General features: G+C 32.9%; 2 protein-coding genes across 4 annotated transcripts in view; both read right to left on the bottom strand.

Annotated features, from left to right (window-relative positions):
• LOC130825716 (uncharacterized) overlaps positions 1-12,614 on the bottom strand; it is a 28,335-nt gene extending 15,721 nt beyond the window's left edge. For both annotated transcript variants that reach the window (XM_057691097.1, XM_057691098.1), the window contains exons 1-2: positions 12,142-12,614; positions 5,694-5,771 (exon numbers count right to left, since the gene is read on the bottom strand). The gene's annotated coding sequence lies outside the window, so the exon portion shown is untranslated. The remainder of the gene's footprint in view (positions 1-5,693; positions 5,772-12,141) is intronic.
• A 6,877-nt stretch (positions 12,615-19,491) lies between these two features.
• Positions 19,492-24,921, bottom strand: LOC130825715 (transcription factor bHLH126-like). Of its 2 annotated transcripts, none has more exons than XM_057691094.1 (3): positions 24,399-24,921; positions 23,357-23,692; positions 19,492-19,799 (listed from the first exon to the last, which is right to left on the bottom strand). In XM_057691094.1, the coding sequence occupies exons 1-3, from the start codon at positions 24,756-24,758 to the stop codon at positions 19,731-19,733; spliced, it is 765 nt and encodes a 254-aa protein (XP_057547077.1). In that variant the 5' UTR covers positions 24,759-24,921; the 3' UTR covers positions 19,492-19,730. The 2 variants fall into 2 exon arrangements, with proteins under 2 accessions (XP_057547077.1, XP_057547078.1); XM_057691095.1 differs by lacking the exon at positions 19,492-19,799 and adding an exon at positions 19,825-22,243.
• Between the last annotated feature and the right edge of the window lie 948 nt (positions 24,922-25,869).

Raw genomic sequence — 25,869 nt, 5'->3', positions numbered from 1 at the left:
TGGCTAGAAATTCTACAACAAAGGAAATTGATTAATAGTGCAATTATTAAGGATATAAATTCTTACGTATATTTATTTACATAAAATTAAACCCATAAATTGTATATGTGTTTATAATATATAAATTAAATTTTCTGTAAATTTTGATGAATTAATTCGTTGTAATTTAATTTATAAGATTTATTCATTTTAATTTCCAAAAACCGTATAATCTGAAATGATTTTAATTAAAATAGTAAATATTAATATTTTTAAACGAAAATTTTTCTGTACATATATATATATGAGATATAAATTGTGTATTAATTTCGTGAATTATAGTTGAGTATAAATATTATTATTAATTTTTGCTAAAAAAACGCATAAAATAAGGAAATTCATCAATTGGGTTAAAAACATATAATTTTGAAAAAAAAATAAATTTATTTTATTGTTACTGCATTTTCTTTTCATTTAAATAATTTTTGAGAAATATTGTGATATTTAAATTCTAAAGAAATAAATTAATAATCTAAACTGTTATTATAAGCAAAAAGAAAGAAATTTGTGAAAAGAATAATAAAAATTATTTTATTTTGGTGAATAAGAATATACACCAATTCATTTAATAATAAGTTAATTTTTAAAATATTTCGTGTAGATTTTAATCTTAAGGAAATTAATTATTCATGTACTAAATCTAAAACTAAGCTATTAAGAAATTAATTAAATAAAATAAAATTTTATTTCTTAAAAATTTGGATAAATGGGCTAGGATCTATAATAAACCCAATATGTCCTTTTTAAGACACTTTTAGTATTTATTTATGATGAAATTATTTATTTTATCATTTATAATAAATAAACACTTTTATGAAATTGATTATTAAGAAATTAATAAAGCTAATTGAAAATTTATGTATAAATAAATACTAAAGACCCATTTTAGTTTTGATTTAGTTTAATAATAAATGATTATTTATATGTAAGTTGTTATAAATTTATTTCTATTATATGTTATTGTAATGTTGCATTTGAAAACAGTAACATGATAATAAAAAGGCTTGATAGTTAGGGGTTTTAGTTTACCTCACCCTAACAGACCCTTACATATATCAAACAAAGATCATATGTGTTGCATTCATGAAATAAATAATCGGGTTCCAAGCCCTAACACTCAAGCAGAAGTGTTAGTAAATCACACTCTAGTACTCAAGCAGAAGGACCAGAAGTTATATATATATAATTTAACATAAAAAAAATGATGAAACCTTTATATTGCAAAAATCCTTTTACTATTTTGATTGATGGGACAAGACAATTGAATGCATAGAGTTGAGAGTTATCCTATCCCTTTTAATAGTAACACTTTTGTATACATTTATCATCTGCACTATATATAAGTGCAAGTTCCACAATGCTTTGGAAGTGAATGTAAAAGAAGCTAAGATAAACTGAAATAAGTTTATTTCATATACTACTTTTCTCCATATATTCTCCCTACCTTTTAACACATTATCAGCACCAATTTTCGCTCTTAAAACCCAAGAAGGTAATATTTTTTTTTCAAAACATTATAACATTTTTAGCCACATTATGGACCAACAATCAAATGTTATCAATATTACTATTCAAGGTGTTACTAACACCGTTCTATACTTTATCCTTGAAGAAAATTGTATATCTGTCACTACCAACCCAGCTAATAGTGATCCAAACCAATTGCGAAGACATAATCCAAATAATACCCATATAAATGAAACTCAATGCCAAGTCCCAATAATGCAGCTAATCCACCAGCACAACCACCTACTAATCAGCCACCACAATCTACTGATAACCCACTAGTCCAACCTACTAATGATCCTACAGTCCCACAAGAAAATAATAAAAGAAAAAATGACTACGGTAAAGAAACTAGTAACAAACGTTTTCAGACTATTAACCCATAAAATAAATTATTTTAATAATGTCATTTAATCTTTATGTTCGTTTTTACTTTTTCAGTCGCCTATATGGACTGGCTAATATTATTTTGTAATGACCGCCTTTATGGACTGGATAATTTAGCATTGTTATCGCCTTTATGAACGGTTTTATCTCTATTTATCTGATCATGTCATCATATATGTGCATATGCATTTGGTTATTTTAGTCTATAAATTATATAATCACTTAATAAACCCATAAAATATAATTTCACCTTCAAATAATAATAAATAACGATTTTATTTGATTCTATTTTGTTTAACATTATAATAATAGATTGTCTTAATTTACCTATAACACAGATTATTAGCAGACATGACCACATTATTTCTACATAACATAAAATCCTTTTCTAATTGTAAAATATCACCCTGGGATGAATGCCAGAGTGGTCCGAAAATTATAATTTAAGTAAATCGTCAAGGGTTTGATTCTGAAAAAAAATAATAATAAATAAATAAATAAATAAATAAATAAATTTTACCTTTTTACCCCCTATAAATAGGGATTTCTACCCGTCACAAACACACACACACCACTCACACCTTATCCCAAACACAATAAATAATTTTTTTTCTTTATCTTCTTCTTCCTTCAACCATCGATGGCAAACAATACATCTACAAACACCCACATCAATCCAATTGCCGACAATATAAGTAAAATACTAGACGCATTCCTTATAATTATGGGTTTAATTGTATTATTCGTAGCGTTAATACTCTACCTAATTATCCAAAAATAAATTATAAATATTGCATTTATTTAGCAATATGTATTTATTTTTTGTTTGTTTTATTATCTATTAATACTATCTATTTTATTTTTATTTATGATTATATTGCGCTTATTATGTTTGAGATATTAAATCAGGGGGAGATAAGACTAATATGCTTTAATATCTCTGATGATACACAAAATCATTAAATAACTTTGTCATTTTCTCAATTGTAGAAAATAATGGCTGATCTCAAAAAGAGAGAATTCAATGCCCTGGAATTAACATGAAACAATTTTATACAATGGACTTCAGATGTCAAATTATATCTAAAAAGAAAAAGTTTATTATGCACAATAATTGAACTTAATCCCACCGACAAAGGAAAGGGTATTGAAAGAGATCCCATAAAAATTGAGGAAGATAAGGCAAAAGCTGCATTAATTTTGAGACATCATTTAACCGACAGTCTCAAACATGAATACACCAATTATGAGGACCCAAAATTACTTTGGGAAGAGCTAAATGAAAGATTTGGCCATAATAAAAGTGTACTTCTCCCAAAGGCCATCGATGAATGGCGAGTGTTAAGATTTCAAGATTTCAAATCAATCAGTGATTATAATTCATCCCTTCATCTGATAAAATCAAAATTAGTCTATTGTGGACAAATAATAACAGATGAAGAAATGATAGAAAAAACATTATCAACCTTTCACGTAAATAGCATTTTGTTACAACAACAATATCGTGAAAGACATTTCAAGAAATATCATAAATTGCTGAAAACACTTCTTGTTGCGGAGCAAAATAATGAACTATTATTGAAAAATCACAACAGGAGACCGATTGGGACTATGCCCTTTAATGAAACAAATATGATTGAGAGGAATGTGCGCCATAGAGGTCGTGGGAACTATTTCATAAGAGGCAGAGGTCGTGGAAAATATCATGAAAAAAGCGGCATGAATACTTTTGAACAAGGAAATTTCTATGGCCGTAGTCGTGGTCGTGGTCATGGACTTAGTCGTGGTCGTGGTCATGGACTTAGTCGTGGCCGTGGACGTAGCCACGTTTATGAAAGAAATATATTCCCCCCCTCCCCTCCCCTCGAATGATAATTTTAAAGAAGTGCAGAAATACAAAAGCACATGTAATAGATGTGGCATGACTGGACATTGGGGGCGAACTTGTCGTACCGCCAAACATTTAGTGGATTTATATCAAGCTTCCCAAAAAAACAAAGGAAAAGAGGCAGAAGCAAATTTTGTAAATAACGCAAGTACATCTGGGCCCACCTTAGATGTCTTTGATTTCTTTACTGAGGATGTGAACCTCCACAAACTTGATCCCCAAGAAGAAGATAATTACATCTTTTGAGATGACTAGATGCATTTTCTGTTTATCTAACTTGTTTTTCATTTGATAAGTTGTAATTCTTTACTTATGTTTTTGTATTGAGTATTCTAGCTTTATATTAATAATATAAATTTTTTTTTCTTCTTCTTCTCTTGTCTTAGAGAAGAAAATCTCAGTAATTGGATCAACATTTCATTGCCTCCTGGACAGTGGAGCAACACATACGATATTGAAAAATCGAGAATATTTTTCAAACCTAACATTGCTCGAGGCAAATGTCAATACCATATCAGGAACATCAAAATTAATCGAAGGCACTGGAAAAGCATGCATTATACTCCCTATGGGGACAAAACTAAAAATAAATGATGCACTATACTCGAGTACATCTCGAAGAAATCTTATCAGTTTCAAGGAAATAAGACAAAATGGTTACCATATGGAAACCAAAAGTATAAATGAAAAAGAATTCTTATGCCTTACAGCAGAAGGAAATGGAACAAAAATTATCCTTGAAAGGATGCCAGCATATTCATCGGGGTTCGGGGTTGTATCTCACCCATATACGCCCGATTGAAATAAATATGATAACATTAGACAATAAGAAGCTATTCACTTTATGGCATGACCGCTTAGGTCATCCTGGCACTGGGATGATGTATAAAATAATTGAAAATTCAGTCGGGCATCCACTAAGAAATATTAAGATTCCCCAATCGAATGAGCTCTTATGCACCTCTTGTTCTCTTGGAAAATTTATTACTAGACCATCTATAAATAAGATTGTTATTGAATCTCCTATATTTCTTGAAAGAATTCAAGGAAATATATGTGCACCAATTAATCCACCATGTGGACCTTTTAGGTACTTCATGGTCTTAATAGATGCTTCCACAAGATGGTCACATGTAAGCCTTCTATCAAGTAGAAACAATGCATTTGCAAAACTACTTGCACAAATCATCAAATTGAAAAATCATTTTCCTGATTATACAATAAAAAGTATTAGATTGGACAATGCCGGCGAATTCACATCTCAAACTTTTAATGATTATTGCATGTCAATTGGAATTAAAGTGGAACACCCTGTGCTACATGTTCACACACAAAATGGGTCTTGTTGAATTCTTAATTAACAGATTGTAATTAATTGCAAGACCACTAGTAATGAAATCAAAATTACCATCATCAGCCTGGGGATATGCAATATTACATGCAGCATCATTGATTAGGCTAAGACCTATAGCTTATCATAAATATTTGCCAATGCAATTAATAGCTGGTTATGAACCAAATATTTCACATTTGAAAATTTTTGGATGCGCTGTATATGTGCCCATTGCTCCCCCTCAATGTACAAAAATGGGTCCACAAAGAAGAATGAGAATATATGTCGGTTTTGAATCTCCATCAATCATTCGATATCTTGAACCATTAACTGGTGATCAATTTCAAGCAAGATTTGCTGATTGCCACTTTAATGAGACAATATTCCCATCCTTAGGGGGAGAGAATGTGGAATTATAGAAAAGAAATATGAAACTTATTTGGAAAGCAACACGTTTAGAATATTTAGACCCAAAAACAAAATCATGTGAACAACAAGTACAATGAATTGTTCATCTACGAAGTATTGTTAACCAATTACCTGATGCATTCACAGATACTACGAGAGTTACAAAATCACATATACCAGCAGCAAATACTCCAGCTCGAATAGAAATTCCTGATGAAAAAGCAAAACGTGATGAAATTATTGTGCAAAGAAAACGTGAAAGGCCACTTGGTTCAAAAGATTTAAAACCAAGAAAATTGAGAAAACAAGAAGGTGCACCAAATAATACTCAAAAAGAAAATGAAAATAAAGGAGAAAATCAAGACATCTCCGATAATGAAAAGGATGAAAATTATGAAATCTCAATAAATTTTTCTCCAAGAAAAAATGGAATCGAAAAGAGATCATTCCAAATGAATCCTTTGCTTAATCCGTAGCTATTGAAATAATAAATGATGAAAATGATCTTGAGCCAATATCGATAAATGAATGCAGAAAAAGACCTGATTGGCTAAGATGGAAAGAAGCAATTGAGGCCGAATTAAAATCATTAGAAAAAAGAGAAGTTTTTTGGCAAATTTTGCAAACCCCAAAAGGCATAAAACCTGTGGGCTTCAAATGGTTATTTGTAAGAAAAAGAAATGAGAAAAATGAAATTGTCAGATACAAGGCAAGACTTGTAGCTCAAGGTTTTTCTCAAATGCCATGAATTGATTATAAAGAAACATATTCCCCGGTAGTTGACGCAACCACACTTAAATTTTTGGTAAGTTTAACAGTTTCTCAAAGCCTACACATGAGATTGATGGACGTCGTAACTGCGTAATTATATGGGTCACTCGACACAGACATTTATATGAAGGTCCTTGAAGGGCTAAACTTACCAATAAAAAATGTACCCAGAGAAATATTTTCTATAAAATTAAAGAAATCATTGTATGGGTTAAAGCAATCTGGGCGAATGTGGTATAATTGTTTGAGTGAATATCTTATGAAAGCAGGATTCAAAAACAACCAAATTAGCCCATGTGTATTCATCAAACGATGTCAAGTCGGTTTCGTAATAATTGTTATGTATGTAGATGACTTAAATCTGATTGGAACCCCAAGAGAAATTGAGATAACAGCTAAATATTTTATGAAAGAATTTGAGATGAAGGATTTAGGAAAAACTAAATTCTGTCTTGGTCTACAAATTGAACATTTGAAAAGTGGAATATTTTTCCATCAGAGCAATTATACTGAGAAAGTTTTGAAACGATTTTACATGGACAAGGCTCATCCACTAAGTTCCCCAATGGTGGTGTGATCACTAAATATAAAAGATGAGCCATTCCACCCATAAGAAGAAGACGAAAAAATTTTAGGCCCAGAAGTGCCATACTTAAGTGTCATTGGTGCTTTAATGTACTTAGCAAATAATACAAGAACTGATATAGCATTTTCTGTAAATTTATTAGCTAGGTATAGCAATGCACCAACAGAAAGACATCGGAATGGGATAAAACATCTATTTCGATACCTAAAGGGAACTATAGACCTTGGATTATTTTTCCAGTTAGGAAATGATGCCATACTCACTAGGTATGCTGATGCAGGGTATCTATCTGATCCACATACCGCCAAGTCACAAACTGGATATGTATTTACATATGCAGGAACCGTAATATGTTGGAAATCAACAAAATAAACTCTAACGGCTACATCCTCAAATCATGCAGAACTGATAGCTTTATATGAAGCCAGCCGAGAGTGTGTATGGTTGAGGTCCATGATCGGCCAACTCCAAAAGGATTGTGGCTTAAACGATAAAACTAGGGCACTAACTACAGCTTATGAAGATAATGATGCATGTATCAATGAAGTCAGAGAAGAATACATCAGAGGAGACTAAACAAAATACTTGTCACCAAAATTATTCTTCGCACATGATCTACAGAGAGATAAAAAGATGAAAGTCCAAGAAATTCAATCCTGTGAAAACCCTGCTGATTTATTCACAAAGTCACTCCCGTCAAAGCGATTCGAATATTTGGTACACAAGATTGGGATGTGCCGATTTCGAGACATATGTTAACTTAAGGGGAAGAAATATGCTCACAGTACTCTTTTTTCCTTTGATCAGCTTTTTTTTATGCCACTGGGTTTTTTCTGATAAAGTTTTTTAATGAGACATTTTTAAGATTATGAATGTCATAATAAAATTTTCACATATATGTAATTCATTCAAGGGGGAGTATTGTGATTGATGGGACAAGACAATTGAATGCATAGAGTTGAGAGTTATCCTATCCCTTTTAATAGTAACACTTTTGTATACATTTATCATCTTGCACTACATATAAGTGCAAGTTCCACAATGCTTTGGAAGTGAATGTATTAGAAGCTAAGATAAAGTGATATAAATTTATTTCCTATACTACTTTTCTCCATATATTCTCCCTACCTTTTAACATTTACATATTACTTATTGAAATGCAAATATTCGTATACTTTATTATGCTGGCAAGTTTTTATACTCGTCTTATTAGCTGACCGATTCCCATTGGTTGTTCCCTAATAATAGGAGCAGATGTTGCAGGTGACTTTACATGAGGTTATTAAGTAGCTATTGTATCGTTTATGTGATATTACAATATGGTATGTAAGTAATTTATTTAATGGTATATAATAACGATAATTATGTATTTAAGTTGGATGTAATATGTAAAATTATATTTTAATGATTTAAGTTTTATTTGTTTATTTTGAAAATAATGTTTTGTTTTATTTTTCACAATAATCACGGCTCGATAGACTTCCGCTTAGCATTACTTACTATTATATTATATTAAACCTATATTTTGAAAAGAACTGTCCGTTACATATATGATTACATGATCACTACCGTGCAGACTGGAAATGTGAGAGTGGATATTGACTCTTATATTTAGACCATAAGACTTTTGTTTTTAATCTTTTAAAGGAGTTTTGCTGTATTAAAGATGTAATATGCTTTACAACCCTTAAGATTTTAATTTTGAAGTTTATAAGGTTCATATTCAAGTTTTAATCTTTTAAAGAGTAAATGACAACCGTCTTAAGGCTATTTCCGCAAACCTTTTTTCTATTAGAAAGTCGGGTTGTTACACTTATGTGACAAAGATAAATGGAAAATCTTAGGCATTGATGAGGTTGGCAAAAACTCTTCAAAATCTATTGATAATGTTTATTTGGTTGATGGCTTGAAATTTAATTTCTTAAGTGTGTCTCAATTATGTGATAAAGGTAACTAAATAATATTTGATAAAGAAAAATGGATTGTCAATAATACTAATAGTAGAGACGTATTCATTACCGCCCTTAGACTTGATAATGTGTATGCTTTAAATACTAATGAAATTACAGCTTAAGATTTTATATGTTTAAAGGCTATAATAGATGATTCAAAGCTATGTCATAGAAGGCTTGACCACATAAATATGCACACCATGCATGAACTAGTAAAGAAAGATCTAGTTAAGGGACTTCCTGCTCTTGACTATAAGCACAGTCCTTCATGTGATGTGTGTATTAGAGGTAAACAAGATAAGTTCTTTTCAACCAAACAAAATGGTAAGTACTACAATACCATGTGAACTTCTACATATTGATCTATATGGACCAATGCATATAGGAAGCATAAGAGGTAAATCTTATATACTTGCAACAGTTGATAATTTTTCTAGATTTAAATAGGTTGATTTTTTGAAGGAAAAGACAAAGCTTTGAGTCGTTCTCAAGGCGTTGTAAACAGATACAAACGCTGCTAAATTTGTCAATTGTCTCCGTTAGAAGTGATCATAGAAGATAGTTTGATCAATTTGGCTTCGATTTCTATTGTGAAAAATATAGTATAACTCACAACTTTCACAACTTTTCAGCTCGTAGGACACCACAACAAAATGGCGTAGTATAAAGGAAATTTTGCACTTTAAAAGAAATGGCTAAGACTATGCTCATTGAAAATGAATTAGCCGAACACTATTGGGCTGAAGTGATTAATACAGCAAATCATGTATTAAATAATGTCTCATTAGACCCATACTAAAGAAAACCTCCTATGAGCTATTCAAAGGAAGAAAGCCAAACATGACCTACCTTAGACCATTTAGTTGTAAGTGCCTCATCCACAATAATGGTAAGGATAACTTAGGTAACTTTAACGCTAAAAGTGATGAAGGTATATTTTTAGGATATTCCTTAAATAGTAAGGCTTATAGAATTCTAAATAAGCGTACAAGTATGGTAGAAGAAAGCATACATGTTGTGTTCGATGAATTGGAGAACAATGTGTTAAGTAAAAGATTTAATCAGTTAAACCTTAACAAGCATTATGATGACGAGAATTATAATGAAATAGATGCCAATGATCAAAATAAAGATCAAAAGAAAAATATACAAGAACCAATCTAGAGTCTTGAAGAGATTAAAGAAAAACTGGTTGAAAGCATTGAAGACTTAAAATCTGATCTTGAGACCAAGGCTTAAGACCTGGAAAGACCTCATAAACGTACTGGTTTGCGCACTCCACTAAAGACTTCTCAAAGGAAAACAAAATGATGTTAAAGAACCCAAAAAGAAACAGGAATGGATCATTGCTATGCAAAGTGAACTTAATGAGTTTGAAAGAAACAATGTATGGGATCTAGTTGAAAAACCACAAGATTGCACCATCATTGGAACTAGATTGTTCTTTCGAAACAAGCTAAATGAGGATGGAAAGATCATAAGGAACAAATCAAGGTTAATAGCTCAGGGCTATAATCAAAGGTATTGATTATGATGAAACTAAACAACGCATTATACGGTTTGAAACAAGCTCCAAGTAACTGCTTAGTATGATAGATTTAGCTCATATTTACTTGAGTGTAACTTTTAAAGAGGAAAACTTGATAAAACACTTTTTATTAAAACTAAAGGGAAAGATGTTCTCGTTGTTCAAGTGTATGTTGATGATATATTATTTGGAGCTACTAATGATTCTTTATGCATAAAGAATTCAACATGAGCATGATGGGAGACTTAATATTCTTTCTTGGAGTTAAAATAAATCAAAAGAAGAATGGCATATTTATTTGTCAAAGTAAGTATGTTAGAGATCTTTTAAACAAGTAGAATATGGATCAATGTAAATACAGTTATGAGTGCAATAATTAGCCTAGATCAACATCTAAATGGTATACGTGTTGAGTAAACATCTTGTAGAGGTATGATCGGTTCACTATTGTATTTCACAACTAGTCGTCCAAAAATTATATTTAGTGTTTTCTTATGTGTTCGTTTTCAAGCTAATCCAAAAGAATCTTATTTAACGATAGTTAAAAGAATCTTTAGATGCTTACATGCGACTAAATTTTTTGGTCTATGGTACCCTATAGTAGTGGCGATTTTGATTTAGTTGGTTTTCTAGATGTGAATGATGTGGGATATTAGGTGGATAGAAAGGGTACTTCAGGATCGTGTCAATTCGTGGGATCAAATTTGATCTCATGGTATTCTAAAAAGCAAAATTCAGTAGCTTTGTTAACAGCTGAAGCTGAATGTATTGCAGCGGTGCATGTTGCTCACAAATACTATGGATGGCACAACAACTTCAAGATGTTAGAATCAATCTCAAGGGCATACCAATTAAGTGTGACAGCACTAGTGCAATTTTCCTAAATAAGAATCTAATGCAACATTCACGTACAAAACATATTGAGGTACGTCATCCTTTCATACGTGCTCATGTGGAAAAAGGTAATGTAGCTTTATCCTTTATACAATTCAACAGGCAGTTTCACAAAGTGCGATTCATCAAACCAAAAAATGAACATCTTCATACTCATATTAGAGTATAGCAAATCAAAATTCATACATCCTATTAATGACAATAAGAAGATCGACTCCCTTTCCCTTCCATCTCAGGCAAGATACATGAGGCAACATTCAAACGAATGGTTTATAGTTATGAACTTAATAAACATCCTCTGATGTTTTGTATAACTTAAACAAGGGCGAAACTCGTGAAGTTAGAATTGATTGACCTATAATATAAAGTGCTTAACAGTTATCATCAACATGGATTCAATTAACTTGGATCATTAACATACTCCCAAACAAGCACTATCAATCTGAAGCCCCTTATAAATTAATTATCAATTTGGATTTATGGAACTAGTCAAAATGAAAAACATTGTCAAATCTCATATCCAACAGTTTCAGGTTTAAAAAACTTCGAACACCCAAATTTCAAGAAGCTAACACTAAATTGATCTATCCCAATGGCTAATGCAACCGACTATCATATTTATCTAACAATATCAATTACTAAATACTTTATGACAAATTGAGACTCGTCAAAATTAAAGAAAAACCACCAAAAAGCTACATCACCATTAACAAAGTATGGAACGGAATTTCCATGATAATTATGCTAATTCAATAATAAGGCCTGAATTAATATAGTACGGAACGAATTTTGGATTAATATATAGCAAATGGAAACCCTAAAAGTTTAATAGAAGAAGAAATTACATACCTATTGAATGAACAGAGTTGTGAATTGATGATGAAAAGATTCGAGCCTTGAGAATGAATTGGAATCAAATCTTGCGTTTTGTTCAGAGCTAGGAGAACAAGGAATTGCTGGGTGATAATGGAGACTGTGGACCAATTAATTGACGATGAATTCGAGACTGTGGACCGAATCTACTTGCGTTTTTGTTAGGAATATAGAATAATCACCCAAATCATATGCTTGATTATAGGAATTATTTTTATTTTCCATATCTTTTCTTGTAATCTTTTGCTATTATCTCAATCTTTTCCATATTGAGAACCGTTTTGTATTCAATATAATGGAAGTAATGCAATAAACAAAGGCAAGAGTTTTAGCCAAAACCTTCTCTACATGATATCAGTGAACAAGGTTAATTAAACCCTAAAATCTCAAAAGTATCATCTATGGCGGCGGAAGATGACAATCGTCCACCACCACCATTATCATCCAAAATTGATTCTTCTTCACCATACTTCCTTGGACCTCAAGATCGTCCGGGTGATTATATTACTCCGACTCGCCTAAAGGCTGATAACTATGACGAATGGGCAAGCGACATTCAACTGGCTTTGGAAGCTCGCCGGAAATTTGGATTTCTAGACGGTACTCTTATCGGACCCGTTTCACCTTGCACTCAATCGGATTGGAACACAATCCAGGCCATGATTATTTCTTGGATTATGAACACGATTGATCCTCAAATTAAAGGAACTCTCTCCAAATATCGTGATGCAAAGAAGCTATGGGACACATTACACACCCGGTTTGCTGTTGTCAATGGACCAAGAATCCAGCAACTCAAGCAATTTCTCACCAAATGTGAGCAAACAAAAACCATGTCAGCGGCTTCGTATTTTGGTAAACTTTCTGCTTTATGGGAGGAATTAAACATTCATGAACCATTGATTAAATATACTTGTTGTTCCAATTGTGCTGCTGGTCAATTACATGAACAACGAAGGGATGCATCGAGACTTCATCAATTCTTGATGGGTCTTTATTCTGATTATTATCGCCAGGCACGTAGCACTATTCTCTCCCAAGATCCGTTGCCCTCTCTTGATCGTGCCTATCAACTGGTTATTCAGGGAGAACGTCTTCGCTCTGCTAACTCCGTTCACGAAGAACAGCAGCCTGAAGCCGTTAGGTTTGCTTTAAAGCCCAGTTCTGGACGAAGGCAAGAGCAGTTGAAGATAAACAGAATAAGTTCCTTCTTTCCTGTACTCATTGCAAGAAGAGGGGACATTTTCCTCCTGTTTTGAACTTAGAGGCTACCTAGAATGGTGGACCACTCGTTCTAAGCCCAGTAATGGTCGAGGCTCCTCTCAAAACAGAGGTCGAGGTCAAGCGCCTAAGCCTCCTCCTCCTACTACTACAGATCCTCGAGCAGGAACACCGGCCTCCGAGGACTCCTCTTCGATTTTTACAGCAGCTCAATGGAAAGTTCTTGCAAGCTTTATTGGTAATACAACCATTTCTGATAATAGAATGAATGGTAAGTTCGACAATACTTCCTGGATTGTCGACTCAGGAGCATCTAAACATGTCACTTGTCTTGATACGTGGCTATTTGATGTTCATCATATCTCCAAATGTCCAGTTGGTCTTTCTAATGGAAAGTCAATTACAGCCACTAAGGAAGGATCGGTTCGCTTGTCCGATAAAATAATCCTTAAAAATGTGCTTTTTGTACCCGATTTACGTTGTAATTTAATCTCTGTTTCGCAACTTATTAATGATATGCAATGCACTGTCCATTTTAACTCCTCTATGTGTACTATACAGGGCCAATCGAGGGAGCTGATTGGAACGAGTGTTAGACGGGATGGACTATTGTATTTTGAAGGATCGCTAGTGGTACAGCATGTTTCGGTTTCTCAGGATTCATCTGCCTTGGAATTGTGGCACAAGAGGATGGGCCATCCGTCAGAGAAAGTAGTCAAATTACTTCCACCGATTAATAATTGTAAGGGTAGTTTAAATAAAGCATGTGATATCTGTTTTCGTGCTAAACATCCTAGGGACAAATTTAATTCAAGTGACAATCGAGCTTGTCGTATTTTTGAGAAAATTCATTGTGACTTGTGGGGAGCATATAGGCATCCTTCTTCCTGTGGTGCTAGATATTTTTTGACTATTGTGGATGATTACTCTCGTGCTGTTTGGATTTATTTGCTTATTGACAAAACTGAGGTGTTTCACATGTTTATGCGCTTTGTTGCCATGGTTGATCGTCAATTTTCACAAACGATCAAAATCGTTCAAAGTGACAACGGCACTAAATTTAATTGTTTACATGATTATTTTGTTGCAAATGGTATTATACTTCAAACTTCTTGTGTTGGAACACCTCAACAAAATGGGCGAGTTGAACGGAAACACAAACACATCTTAAATGTAGGGCGGGCTTTGCGGTTTCAGGTGCACCTCCCTATTTATTTTTGGGGAGAGTGTGTATTGGCTGCAATACATCTTATTAATCGTACCCTCTCACCTTTCCTACAAAATAAAACACCCTACGAACTATTATATGGCACTCAACCCTCCTACAATCTCATTCGTACTTTTGGTTGTCTTTGCTTTGCCCACAACCACCAAACACAGGGCGACAAATTTGCTAGTCGTAGTAGGAAGTGCATCTTTGTGGGTTATCCTTTTGGTAAAAAGGGGTGGTATTTGTTTGATCTTGATTCCCAAAAGTTTTTTGTTTCCCGAGATGTGAAACTTTTTGAAGACGTGTTTCCTTACCTTGACCCCAGCTCTTAGAATATAATACCAGCAAATGTTGTTCCTACGAATAATGAAATCAATTTAGGTCTTGACGACATTTACGAGGAAGATTTTACATTACCAAATCCAAACACTTCACCTCCCAACCCACCCACTTCTCCTTCTCTACTTACTGAATCACGCACTGAAAGCCCAGGGTCAACTGGGTCAGATCAGCCATCTACAATTGCTGATCCAGCATGTAACGAGGTCTGTTCGCATGATGGGCCTTCTTCTTCATCTGGGCCTCAAGACTCCTCAAGCCCATCTCAGTCTAATACTGATGTCCCCAAAACGACTCCATCCTCTTCATCCTCTCCTCTAGGCAAAGGTCATCGTCAAAAATGGCCTTCGGTGTTATACAAAAACTTTGTTACTCATACAGTTATTACTGATGGTCACAGAAACATTTGCTCCTGTTGCCAAGATGGTCACAGTTCGTGCTTTTCTTGCTATTGCGGCTTCCAAAAATTGGGAGCTACATCAGATGTATGTTCATAACGCATTTTTACATGGTGATCTTAATGAGGAGGTCTACATGAAGTTACCTCCAGGTTTAGAGTCTTCTTCTTCTAACAAGGTATGTCGTCTTCGCAAGTCTTTATATGGACTTAAACAGGCACCTAGATGTTGGTTTGGAAAACTTGTGTCTGCTTTGAAGGACTATGGCTTTTTACAGTCTTATTCAAATTACTCTTTATTCGTCTACACAAGAGATCAGATTCAATTGAATGTGTTAGTCTACGTCGATGATTTAATTGTCTCTGGCAATGATTCTAGTGCTTTACAAACATTCAAGTCTTATCTCAGTGATTGCTTTCATATGAAGGACCTAGGTCCTTTAAAGTACTTTCTTGGTATTGAAGTAGCCCGAAGCTCTGCAGGACTCTTTTTATGCCAAAGAAAATATGCCCTAGACATTATTTCTGAAACAGGACTTCTTGGAGCAAAACCGGTTGGGTTTCCAATGGAACAAAACCATAAACTAGGACTCGCTTCTGGTATTATGCTCTTTGATCCTGAACCATTCAGGAGACTTGTAAGAAGACTGATATATATAGCCGTCACTCGCCCTGATATTGCATACTCTGTTCATATATTGTCTCAATTTATGCAAGAACCCCGAACTGATCATTGGGATGCTGCACTAAGAGTTGTTCGTTATCTCAAAGGAACACCAAGTCAAGGTATTCTTTTGAGCTCTGATAGTGACCTTTCATTACAGGGATGGTGCGACTCTGATTGGGCAGCTTGTCCTATTACTCATAAGTCTATTACTGGTTGGCTTGTTTTTCTTGGTCATTCTCCTATTTCTTGGAAAACCAAGAAACAGAACACTGTCTCTCGTTCCTCCGCAGAAGCTGAATATCGATCAATGGCGGCTATCACTTGTGAATTGAAATGGTTGAAAGGTTTGCTACTCAGCTTGGGTGTGCATCATCCCAAAGCTATTCGATTATTTTGTGACAGTCAATCTGCTTTACACATTGCCAAAAATCCGGTCTTTCATGAACGTACCAAACACATTGAAGTGGATTGTCACTTTGTTCGTGATGCCATTACAAGTGGTTTAATTCATCCCTCATATGTTCCGACTCATACTCAGCTAGCGAATATCTTCAATAAACCTCTTGGAAAACAACAGTTTACATTTCTCCTTGACAAGTTAGGCATTTTTAACCCTTATGCTCCAACTTGAGGGGGGTGTTAGGAATATAGAATAATCACCCAAATCATATGCTTGATTATAGAAATTATTTTTATTTTTCATATCTTTTCTTGTAATCTTTTGCTATTATCTCAATCTTTTCCATATTGAGAACCGTTTTGTATTCAATATAATGGAAGTAATGCAATAAACAACGACAAGAGTTTTAGCAAAAACCTTCTCTACAGTTTTCTTTGGCGTTTTCTCTCAGTATGTAACTCCATCCATTCCTTCTAATGTAGTTTCTTGCGTTTTCTTTGGCATCGTGTGAATGATAATGGAGATCGGAATGAAATCAGCTATTAGAGGGAAGTAATAGCAGAGAACAAGGAATTGCATTTTCGCCCTGAAGCAGACTGAACAAGCAGCCTGTGTGTGTGGTGTCGTGTGAATGATAATGGAGTTGGAAGTTATACAGTTCTAGAAAAATGATATAGATTTTAGAGGGAAAATTTCGCTCCTTTTCTTTAGTATTTTGCTACGAATATTATACAAGAAACAACAATTAATTATTTTTATTATTCAAATTACAGATATTGTGCAACCCAAAAAAAAAGTTGTTGCCAAAAGCATATAATTCAACAACAAAAATTAAATTTGTTGTACAAAATGTTTATTTTGTGCAATAAAATAAAATTTGTTGTCTATTATTGTAGTTTGTGCAACAAAATGAAATTTTTACTGCCCTATAAAAAAAGAATTTTCGTTGCCTTTACTTTAAATATAGGCAACGACAAAAAAATTTGTCGCCTATTTTTTTGTTATTTGTTGCCCAAAAGCTTTTTTTCTTGTAGTGTTGGTTATAGATTGCGGTAGTTAGAATGTGTATATATAGTTATTCATATTTTTTAATCTTGTTAAAGATTTAATCAAAAAATTCTGGTAAAAGAAAGAAAAATTTAGAGATATAGATGAAAAGTGTAGAAACACTTATTATGTAGAAAATTCTAGATTAGTAGTCACCCAAGTCACCTAAGCTATAAATAATTAGCCAATTAAAGAGAAAAGGTGGTGAAAAAAAGCCAAAATCAAATAGTCTTATTTCACACAACAAAAAAATACGAGTATGCTCACAAAAAGTGAGGATGTGAGTGTACACCAAAATATAAGAAATTGGTGAGACATGAGCTCACATAAAAATATCAGTGAAGCTTGTATAGGTGAGGAACAAGTGTCCCACCAAAAATATTCTTGTACAATTTATAATATAATTAAATATTTGTATTCAGTAGATGTAATAGAATATTTATTTGGGTCTAACTATAAATTACGTGTGCGCCCAAAACTTCTATCAAATCTTTCAAGAATGCTACTCCTTCCAATACAATTTAGTTGTTCCTTTTTTGTTTAGGCACAAATATTAAGAAATTGAGAAGACCACCTAAAATAGTATACTCATTTGCAATATTGGGTATTTTTAATATTAAGAATTGGAGGGGACCATCCAAAATAGTAGATTCATATGTAATATTAGGTATTTTTTAATATTAAGAAAATAAAAAATTGCCTATAAATATATATCTTAAAATAAAAATAGAACAATAAAAATGAACTGCTCAAATAATGAAAGGAGACAATTAAAAATAATTGAATGGAGTATAATAAAAGAACTTTGCTTTCTGTTTAGTTTTGTTTCTTTATCACAAAACACTTCAAGTATATTATAGCTAAATTCAGGCGATAATGTGGGCTTTAACTTTCCTAATAAGTAAAATACTAATGAGTATTTACATGATTTGTTACCCCTTTATAAAAGACAAATATATGCGGTATCAAGTTAACTAACTCAATAAACACGCTCCTTACAAGAGAGCCATTTGTTCTAGAAGTGTGGATGTATTATAAACCTTTCTCATACCTAACGCTTAATATTCTACTTTAAATGAGGGATAGTAGAAATTCGAACCCGCGATCTCTTATCAGGCTGACTTCTGATATCATATTAAAAAGTCAACTCAACCAAAAGCTTAAGTCAGTAGGTGAGGCCGCAAATAATATATTATATATTCTAACAAATTAAATGTCATTAACTTTCCTTTTGGGCTTCACTTTTTTTAGTTTTTTCAGGTTAAATTTCTGTTTCTCAAAAAGAATAAATAAAATTTCACATACATTTACACTGTTAAAGAAAGTGCCAATAATCTTAATGATGACGTTAACATTAAACATATAATCGAACATGCTTTGTCTTATACTTTAGAGAGGATCGTTAATGTGTCATATGTGAATGGTTTGAATTTTGGAACGATTGATGAGAGTTCCTTGATCAAAGCAACAAGAATAGAAGCAAACTGTGAGTGGCTCAACCAGTCGCTCGATCGAGCAGTGCCTAACTCGACTGGTCTAGCAGTGTTAGCTCGGTCGAGCAGAATGTCCAGAACAAGTCAGTAGCTTCACTGGAAGCTCGTCACGAGCGTCGTAGTGGCTCGATCGAGCGGTAGTCGAACAGACTACATCAGATCCTAATTTTGGTCAGAATTTGTAGTGATTATGCAATAATGTGGTGCATTACTTTATTGTTTATTGTCATGTTTATTGTCATAGTTAATTGGGATATTAAAAGTGCTTTATGGTGAGTAATTAAGAGGTTCCAAGAATGATACATACCTTCCACTATAAAAGGGAGTATCATTCATAGAATAAAGACAACCACAAATACACATATTGTTAAGAGGGTTATTGCATTTGTAACACCCTTTCTTACTTCACTTTAGTATTTGTGATCTTGAGAGAATGTTCTCAAAAGAAGGGGAGGTTTAATATACTTGTAATTGTTGAATTCAATATAATAAACTACATTTGAGGGAGAGTTATCCAAGATACCTCATAAAACACTTATGTTCATCTTTGAATTTTATTTTTCATTTGTTTTTCATTATTGAATCTCTTTGAGGCTTTCATTTCATACACAATCAAACTTTAGTATATGCACTCTCGTTAAGGGAATCAACAATAAGACTCCCTTTATGTCAAGAAAAAATAGACCATATTTTTATTTTTCTCTATCTCCTACCATAAATCATACTTTAACCTTAACTGATCAATAAAACTATCTATAAACCATGACAAGATAAACATGAACCTTTTTTTATCAGCAAAGAAGATCACTTAATCTTTGTCGAAGTCGACTCATCACATCCATGTTTGTTGTGTTTTGTACCTGTAATGATTTAAGTATTTTCATCAATGTAAGTATAGTTTAAATCATAAGAAGATGGCATTTCATTGTTAATAATAAAAAATAAGTATAAACTTTTTTCCAAAACTTTGTAAAAGCTCTCCACTTGTTTATAACATATTAATTATCATAGGCTACAATTCAAAGATTATGTTGTTGGTTGCAGCTCTATTAAAGAATATGGCATATTATGAGGCGACAACCAAAAACTTCTAGTGATGCTTGTAGTCCTAGTGGTAGGGATAGTCCTAGTAGTAGGGATAGAACAAAGATTTTGGAGACTATTTATTTTTGCAATGTCTTTTAAAATATGGCCATTCGTTATATCAAAAGATAAAAAAAAGTTTTCAGTTCAAGAAAAATAATTCAAGACAAAATGTGTAGTAACATTATATTCTAAAATTACTTCAATGATAATAATAGTTTATAAATAAATCAGTTAAAAAATTGCTCATAGCACTATTTAATAATTTGACTCTTTATTTCTGAGGGCTTTAGACGGTCGGTTACGTGACTTGTATTCAGTTGCGGCATTGCCTGGTAGAATTTATAATATAATATTCTAAGGGCTTAACTATATAGCTATAACTTATAGTTAATAGCAAAAGGAAATGTTATATACTATATATAAAGAAAAAGCAAAGAATTTACAAAAATCACCATATGAAAGATGTTATATTATATAATTTTACGTTTTCAAATATATGAATATTTATTTGAAGTTTCTATATTAATGCATAGACTTTTGAGTACAATCTAGCAAATTCAATGATATATAAGAAGTATAACTTTAGTACTTTCCCTATGCCAAACCTAATCATCATCATCAGCATATCCAGTGTATCTCACTCATAGACAATTATAGTCAAGGTCTGGGGAGGGAAGATAGACGACAGCTCATACCCAATAGGAGAGTGCGGTCAAAGAGTCCCTCGACTCAAGAAGGGTCTTCAAAGAGAATGAACCTGCAACTATCCGAAAACCTACAACTTACACTCACGTTAACCATGAATATTTATCAACTAACTAAATATACACAACAAATAGAGTACGTATAAATAACTAAAAAACAATAATGGTAAGAGAGGCGGTAAAGAACGATAAGTATAGGCAAAGAACATAATCAAACGGTGGTTAAGATGGACATGTCTAGTAATCTAAGACGTGGATAAGGCGCCGCCGATAGGCTCTATCCCTGGTCAGGTCCTTAAAGAGGGGGAGTTTGTGCAGGTCACTTTTAATTTGTTCTTCCCACATTCTCCTTGGTCTTCCTCGGCTTCTCTTGCCTTCCACTATGATGCATTCGATACTTCTTACTGGGGCATCATGGGTCTTTCTTTGTACATGCCCAAACCATCTCAACCTGTTCTCTCGCATCTTAACAGAGAGAGGTGTAACCCCTAACTTCTCCATAAAATCTTGATTTCTTATCCTATCCATCATAGTTTTACCACACATCCACCTCAGCATACGCGTTTCTATTACTTTCATCCTCTGTTCAAAAACCTTCTTTACGGGCCAACATTCTGTCCCGTACAACAAAGTCGGCCTAATTGCAACGCGTTTCTAGGGAATTTTTTATCACAAAGCACCCCGATTGCTGCTCGCCACTTAAGCCATTCCACTGGTATAGGATTAGAAACGTCTCCATCAATCTCCCCGCTGCTCTAGATCACTAATCCAAAGTATTTGAACTTGGACGTACATGCAACAACTTCTCCCCCTATGGTCACCTCTGGCTCCCCTATCGATTCTGTCCCATTTGAAGTCGCATCACAAGTATTCTGTCTTTGTGCGACTTATATGTAACTCCTTACCCTCCAAGGCTTGCTTCCACTCTTCCAATTTTTTGTTAGCCTCCTTCTTAGTTTCTGTGACCAAAACAATGTCGTCAGTGAGAAGCATACACTATGGTATGGTCTCTCAGATGGATTTAGAGATTTCCGTCATAATGATCGTAAAAATGAGAAGATTTAGAACTGATTCCTGATGTAGCCCACTTGCATGAGAAAGACTCTGTAATACCCACCGGTGTTTGAATGTTAGTCGAAACTCTGTCATACATGTCTTGTATTACCTCAATGTACCTTTGTGAAATACCACTATTCTTGAGACTATCCCAAATGATGCTTCGTGGTATACTATCATACTCTTTCTCCAGGTCAATGAACACTAGATGCATAACCTTCTTTCGCTCCTTATACTTTTCTATCAGTCTGCTCATGGTTGATCTTCCCGGCATGAATCCCAACTGATTCTTTCTAATCACCGTCTCTCGTCTAAGTCTTTTCTCAATCACTCTTTCCCACAGTTTCATTGTATGGCTTAGAAGTTTGATACCCCTATAGTTTCCGCATTCTTGTGGATCACCCTTGTTCTCAAACAGTGGGATAATTATGCTAACCCTTCATTTTTCCAGCATCTTGCTAGATCTCAAGAAAGCATTAAAGAGTTCAATAAGCTAATGAATGCCAATAATATTAAAAAAAAACTTTCTTAACAATGATGCTAATAACTCAATTTAAAAAAATAAAAGAAAAAGTTAAAAAATAACCTAGCACATAGGAAGGATTTGTACATTTTACAGTAAACACAAAATATAGGAACACATTTATGAATTTATACCATAACTAAATAAACAGGTAGGTTTGCTCTTATCATAAATTAATTATTTGCTATAGGAATTCTTCTAAACGCTTTGTCTGAATATAAAAAGATTCATTGAAGGGACGCTTATAAAGTTGTAACAGATTGAAAAGATTTAACAGAAAATATTTGCCACAGGCGAATAATTGTCTAATACATAGAATGCCTAAAACCCAAATAGTGATTTATATTTATGTATAAATATTTAAGGCTGACATAATTTCTTCGCAAGTTGCTTAATTTAGATATACTAACTCTCAGGTCATTCTCATTATATCAAACAAATTTTTAGTATCTTCTATTTTGATCAAACAAATTTCTAATAACAACCTTTCTCTTTTGAAGAATTGGTTGAAAAGTGTAATTTACTATATCTACGGAACCAACCATCATTAAATTTTACCTCGTCGATGGGTTCTAGATGTTTCCAAACTAATATCAAAATTAGCCAGTTGACCATATTAGTTTTGACCCTATTTCAGTCCCAAACATAGACATATAAATAGTCGATCCAACCAAAGGAAAATTTTAGTAAAAATATACCCGTATATAATTAATAATGATGATTATTAATAGATCATTTTAAATTTATAGTTTATTTTTAATTTAGATGTCAAAATATAGAGTCAAATTAAATCTTGTTTAATTCGTCTTAATATAAATTTTTATTAATATCAACTGTATATGATTTTAAGTATGCATAATTAAAAATATTTAGGATTGAATTAATGCATTGTATAGAGTGTAAAAAACAAATGATAGAACTGGTGTGAATGAGAGTGAGCATATCATACAATTAATGTAGATTAATGATAAGAGTTTTTCTTTTATCGAATGAACGAGGTCATGATTTACACGCAAGTATATATTAGATGAGAAAATTTTGCACTAACCTGACATTGTAAAATGTGAACTAACTTCTCATTAAATTTGGTTGAAGTGCAAGTCACAACTTCAAGGTCTTCATCGATAACTAATTGTAGTGCAGTTGAAAGTAAGAATTCTTTATGTTCAAATCCAACGCTAATCTCTATCTCTAAACCAACTAGAGATTGTCTAATCACCACACAGCTTTGATCTCTTAATCCAGCATCATTACCAGATGATGATGGCGATTCTACTGATTGTCTTAGCTGATCTCTCTTCTCTTTAAGCTCCTTCACTTTTTTCTTCAAGTCCTGGATGTAATTTATAGCTTCTCCTACATCATCACTTATTGATCTTTTCCCCTGAATTATATTATATTACACGAACCATTACAGATTTTGGTCTAATATCATCAATATAAAAAACTAATTAATTAAGCTAATTAATATGCTGTTTATTAACTTAATATATTTATTTTGATAGGAATACCCATCAAAATAAGCATATATACTACAACCAGATCAAATTTAAATAACACCAGGCCAATATCATGAAATACATATATAAATGAGCCAACCCATTATGTGTAACCATTATTTCAAAAAAATGGTTCAATTTTCTACTTATTGCTTCATTGTTCTGGCCACTAAAGATAGTATCCATGACATAACTAAACTAATTGCATAAAACCCTAAACGGAAAACTGGCACTATAAAAACTCAAAATAAGGTATACGGTATACCCATCATAATTAAGGATTACATAAACAAGATACCCAAAATAATTCATTATTTAACCTACTAATTATAACCTAAATGTAAAAATTTAAATCAAAATAATGGGCATTTTAAATCCTTCTTTTTTTCTATTTTTCATGGTAGATCTATCCACATAGCACTGTCCCTGGACATGAAAATCACAGGTTGATCATAGACAGTTGTTTGTTGGCCACCGGCTACCTATAGAAATGTCAGTTTTGCTCTCCCTCTTTCCTGTAGGTAATAATTTTTTAATATCCTCAGATTTTTTTTTTTATTTTTAAAAAAGATAGTACCAAAGACCACATACCTGAATCAATTCAACAGGAAGGGTTTGACGAAGAGAATTAAAAAGATTAGCCATTTCTTGTCTCCTTAGACGTTCATATTCTCTATGCAGAATCCTCTTTTCAACTTCATCATTATTAGCAATAGTATTATTAGTACTACTACTACCAGCTAATGATGAAGAAGATCTTCGCCCTCGCCCTTGACCTCGTCCTCGTCCTCTTTCTGGATTAATACTAACATTATTAATATTATTATTGAACCCAAGAAGTGAATTATTTTCTAACATGATCTGATCTTCCAAGTTGGTTATTTCATTATTTTGGTCCCCCTCATCCCTAATCTTGAAAGACAGCTCACAACTTTGTTGGAAAGGGAACATTATTTTGATCTTGTTATTTCTCTCACCTTATCATCAAAATATTTGGAGGAAAAAGGGAGCAGATTATGTTTTGCTGTTGGGAGATTTATGAAATCTTTCAAAGGGGTAGTTTATGATTCATTTTTATTATTTTAAAAATGATAAGCGAAAATGTAGGGTTTTTATACTATGACCTCACAAACACTCACTATTATTTGGTGCTTTTATTTTGAGTGGTTAATTACTAGTTTTAAGGGCATACTCCATGATTTGATGGAATCTCAATCTTTGTGGGTCTACCCTACAGTTTTGGTATAGTACTCTTATCATGTAGTAGATTTTGTTTGTCCTTTAGATGATATCGTGATGATGATGTAGATGATCAATGAAAGATATGTACAGGTGTATTGTGATCAAGGAAAGATCTACGGTATCTATTTATGTATATAACAATAGATTATTATCGGATTCATGGATAGACTCAGCAAATATGAAATGGTCAACTTACCTATTCATAGAGACCATGTCAGGAACAGAGGATAACCTTGATGAAAATTTTACAAAACATCGGATGAATGCTTATATTTACACTACAAAAAAAATTGCAGCTATCTAAGCTTACAAATGCAGTTAGGCATATTAAATATGTGGCTGATAGATTTAGCCACGCTTAATAAAGCGTAATCTCTGCTTGTGTTGGTAAATTTTTAGGCATGCTTAATAAGCGTGCTAATGATGCTAATATGTAGCTAGTCTCTAGGTTGCACTAAAACGGACACGGACACGACACGGGTACGGAAAAACGCCAACTTAAAAATAGCGGACACGGGGACATGAAAATGGTAATATAATAAATATATCAAATTAAAGATAATTTTACAATCTTTCATTTGATATTTGTAAATAAACACTTTAAAAACATAAAAATCACATAACTCCACCACAACTATAACTCTAGGGTTTTTAAAACATAAACACTTTAAAAACACCAACAAATTTATTGAATTGAAATCAAAGTCAATTAACTACACAGCTATAACTCCATCACTGCAAGTTTGCTCATCAAATAATGTTTCCAGTTTTTACCAAAACTAAACATTATTTCACGTAGATTTTTAAACCCAATTTGCTC

This window comes from Amaranthus tricolor, chromosome 10 (assembly GCF_026212465.1).
Source record: "Amaranthus tricolor cultivar Red isolate AtriRed21 chromosome 10, ASM2621246v1, whole genome shotgun sequence".
Taxonomy (NCBI): Eukaryota; Viridiplantae; Streptophyta; class Magnoliopsida; order Caryophyllales; family Amaranthaceae; genus Amaranthus; species Amaranthus tricolor.
The sequence above is the reverse complement of the archived record's forward strand: the minus strand, read 5'-3'. Positions and strand labels throughout refer to the sequence as shown.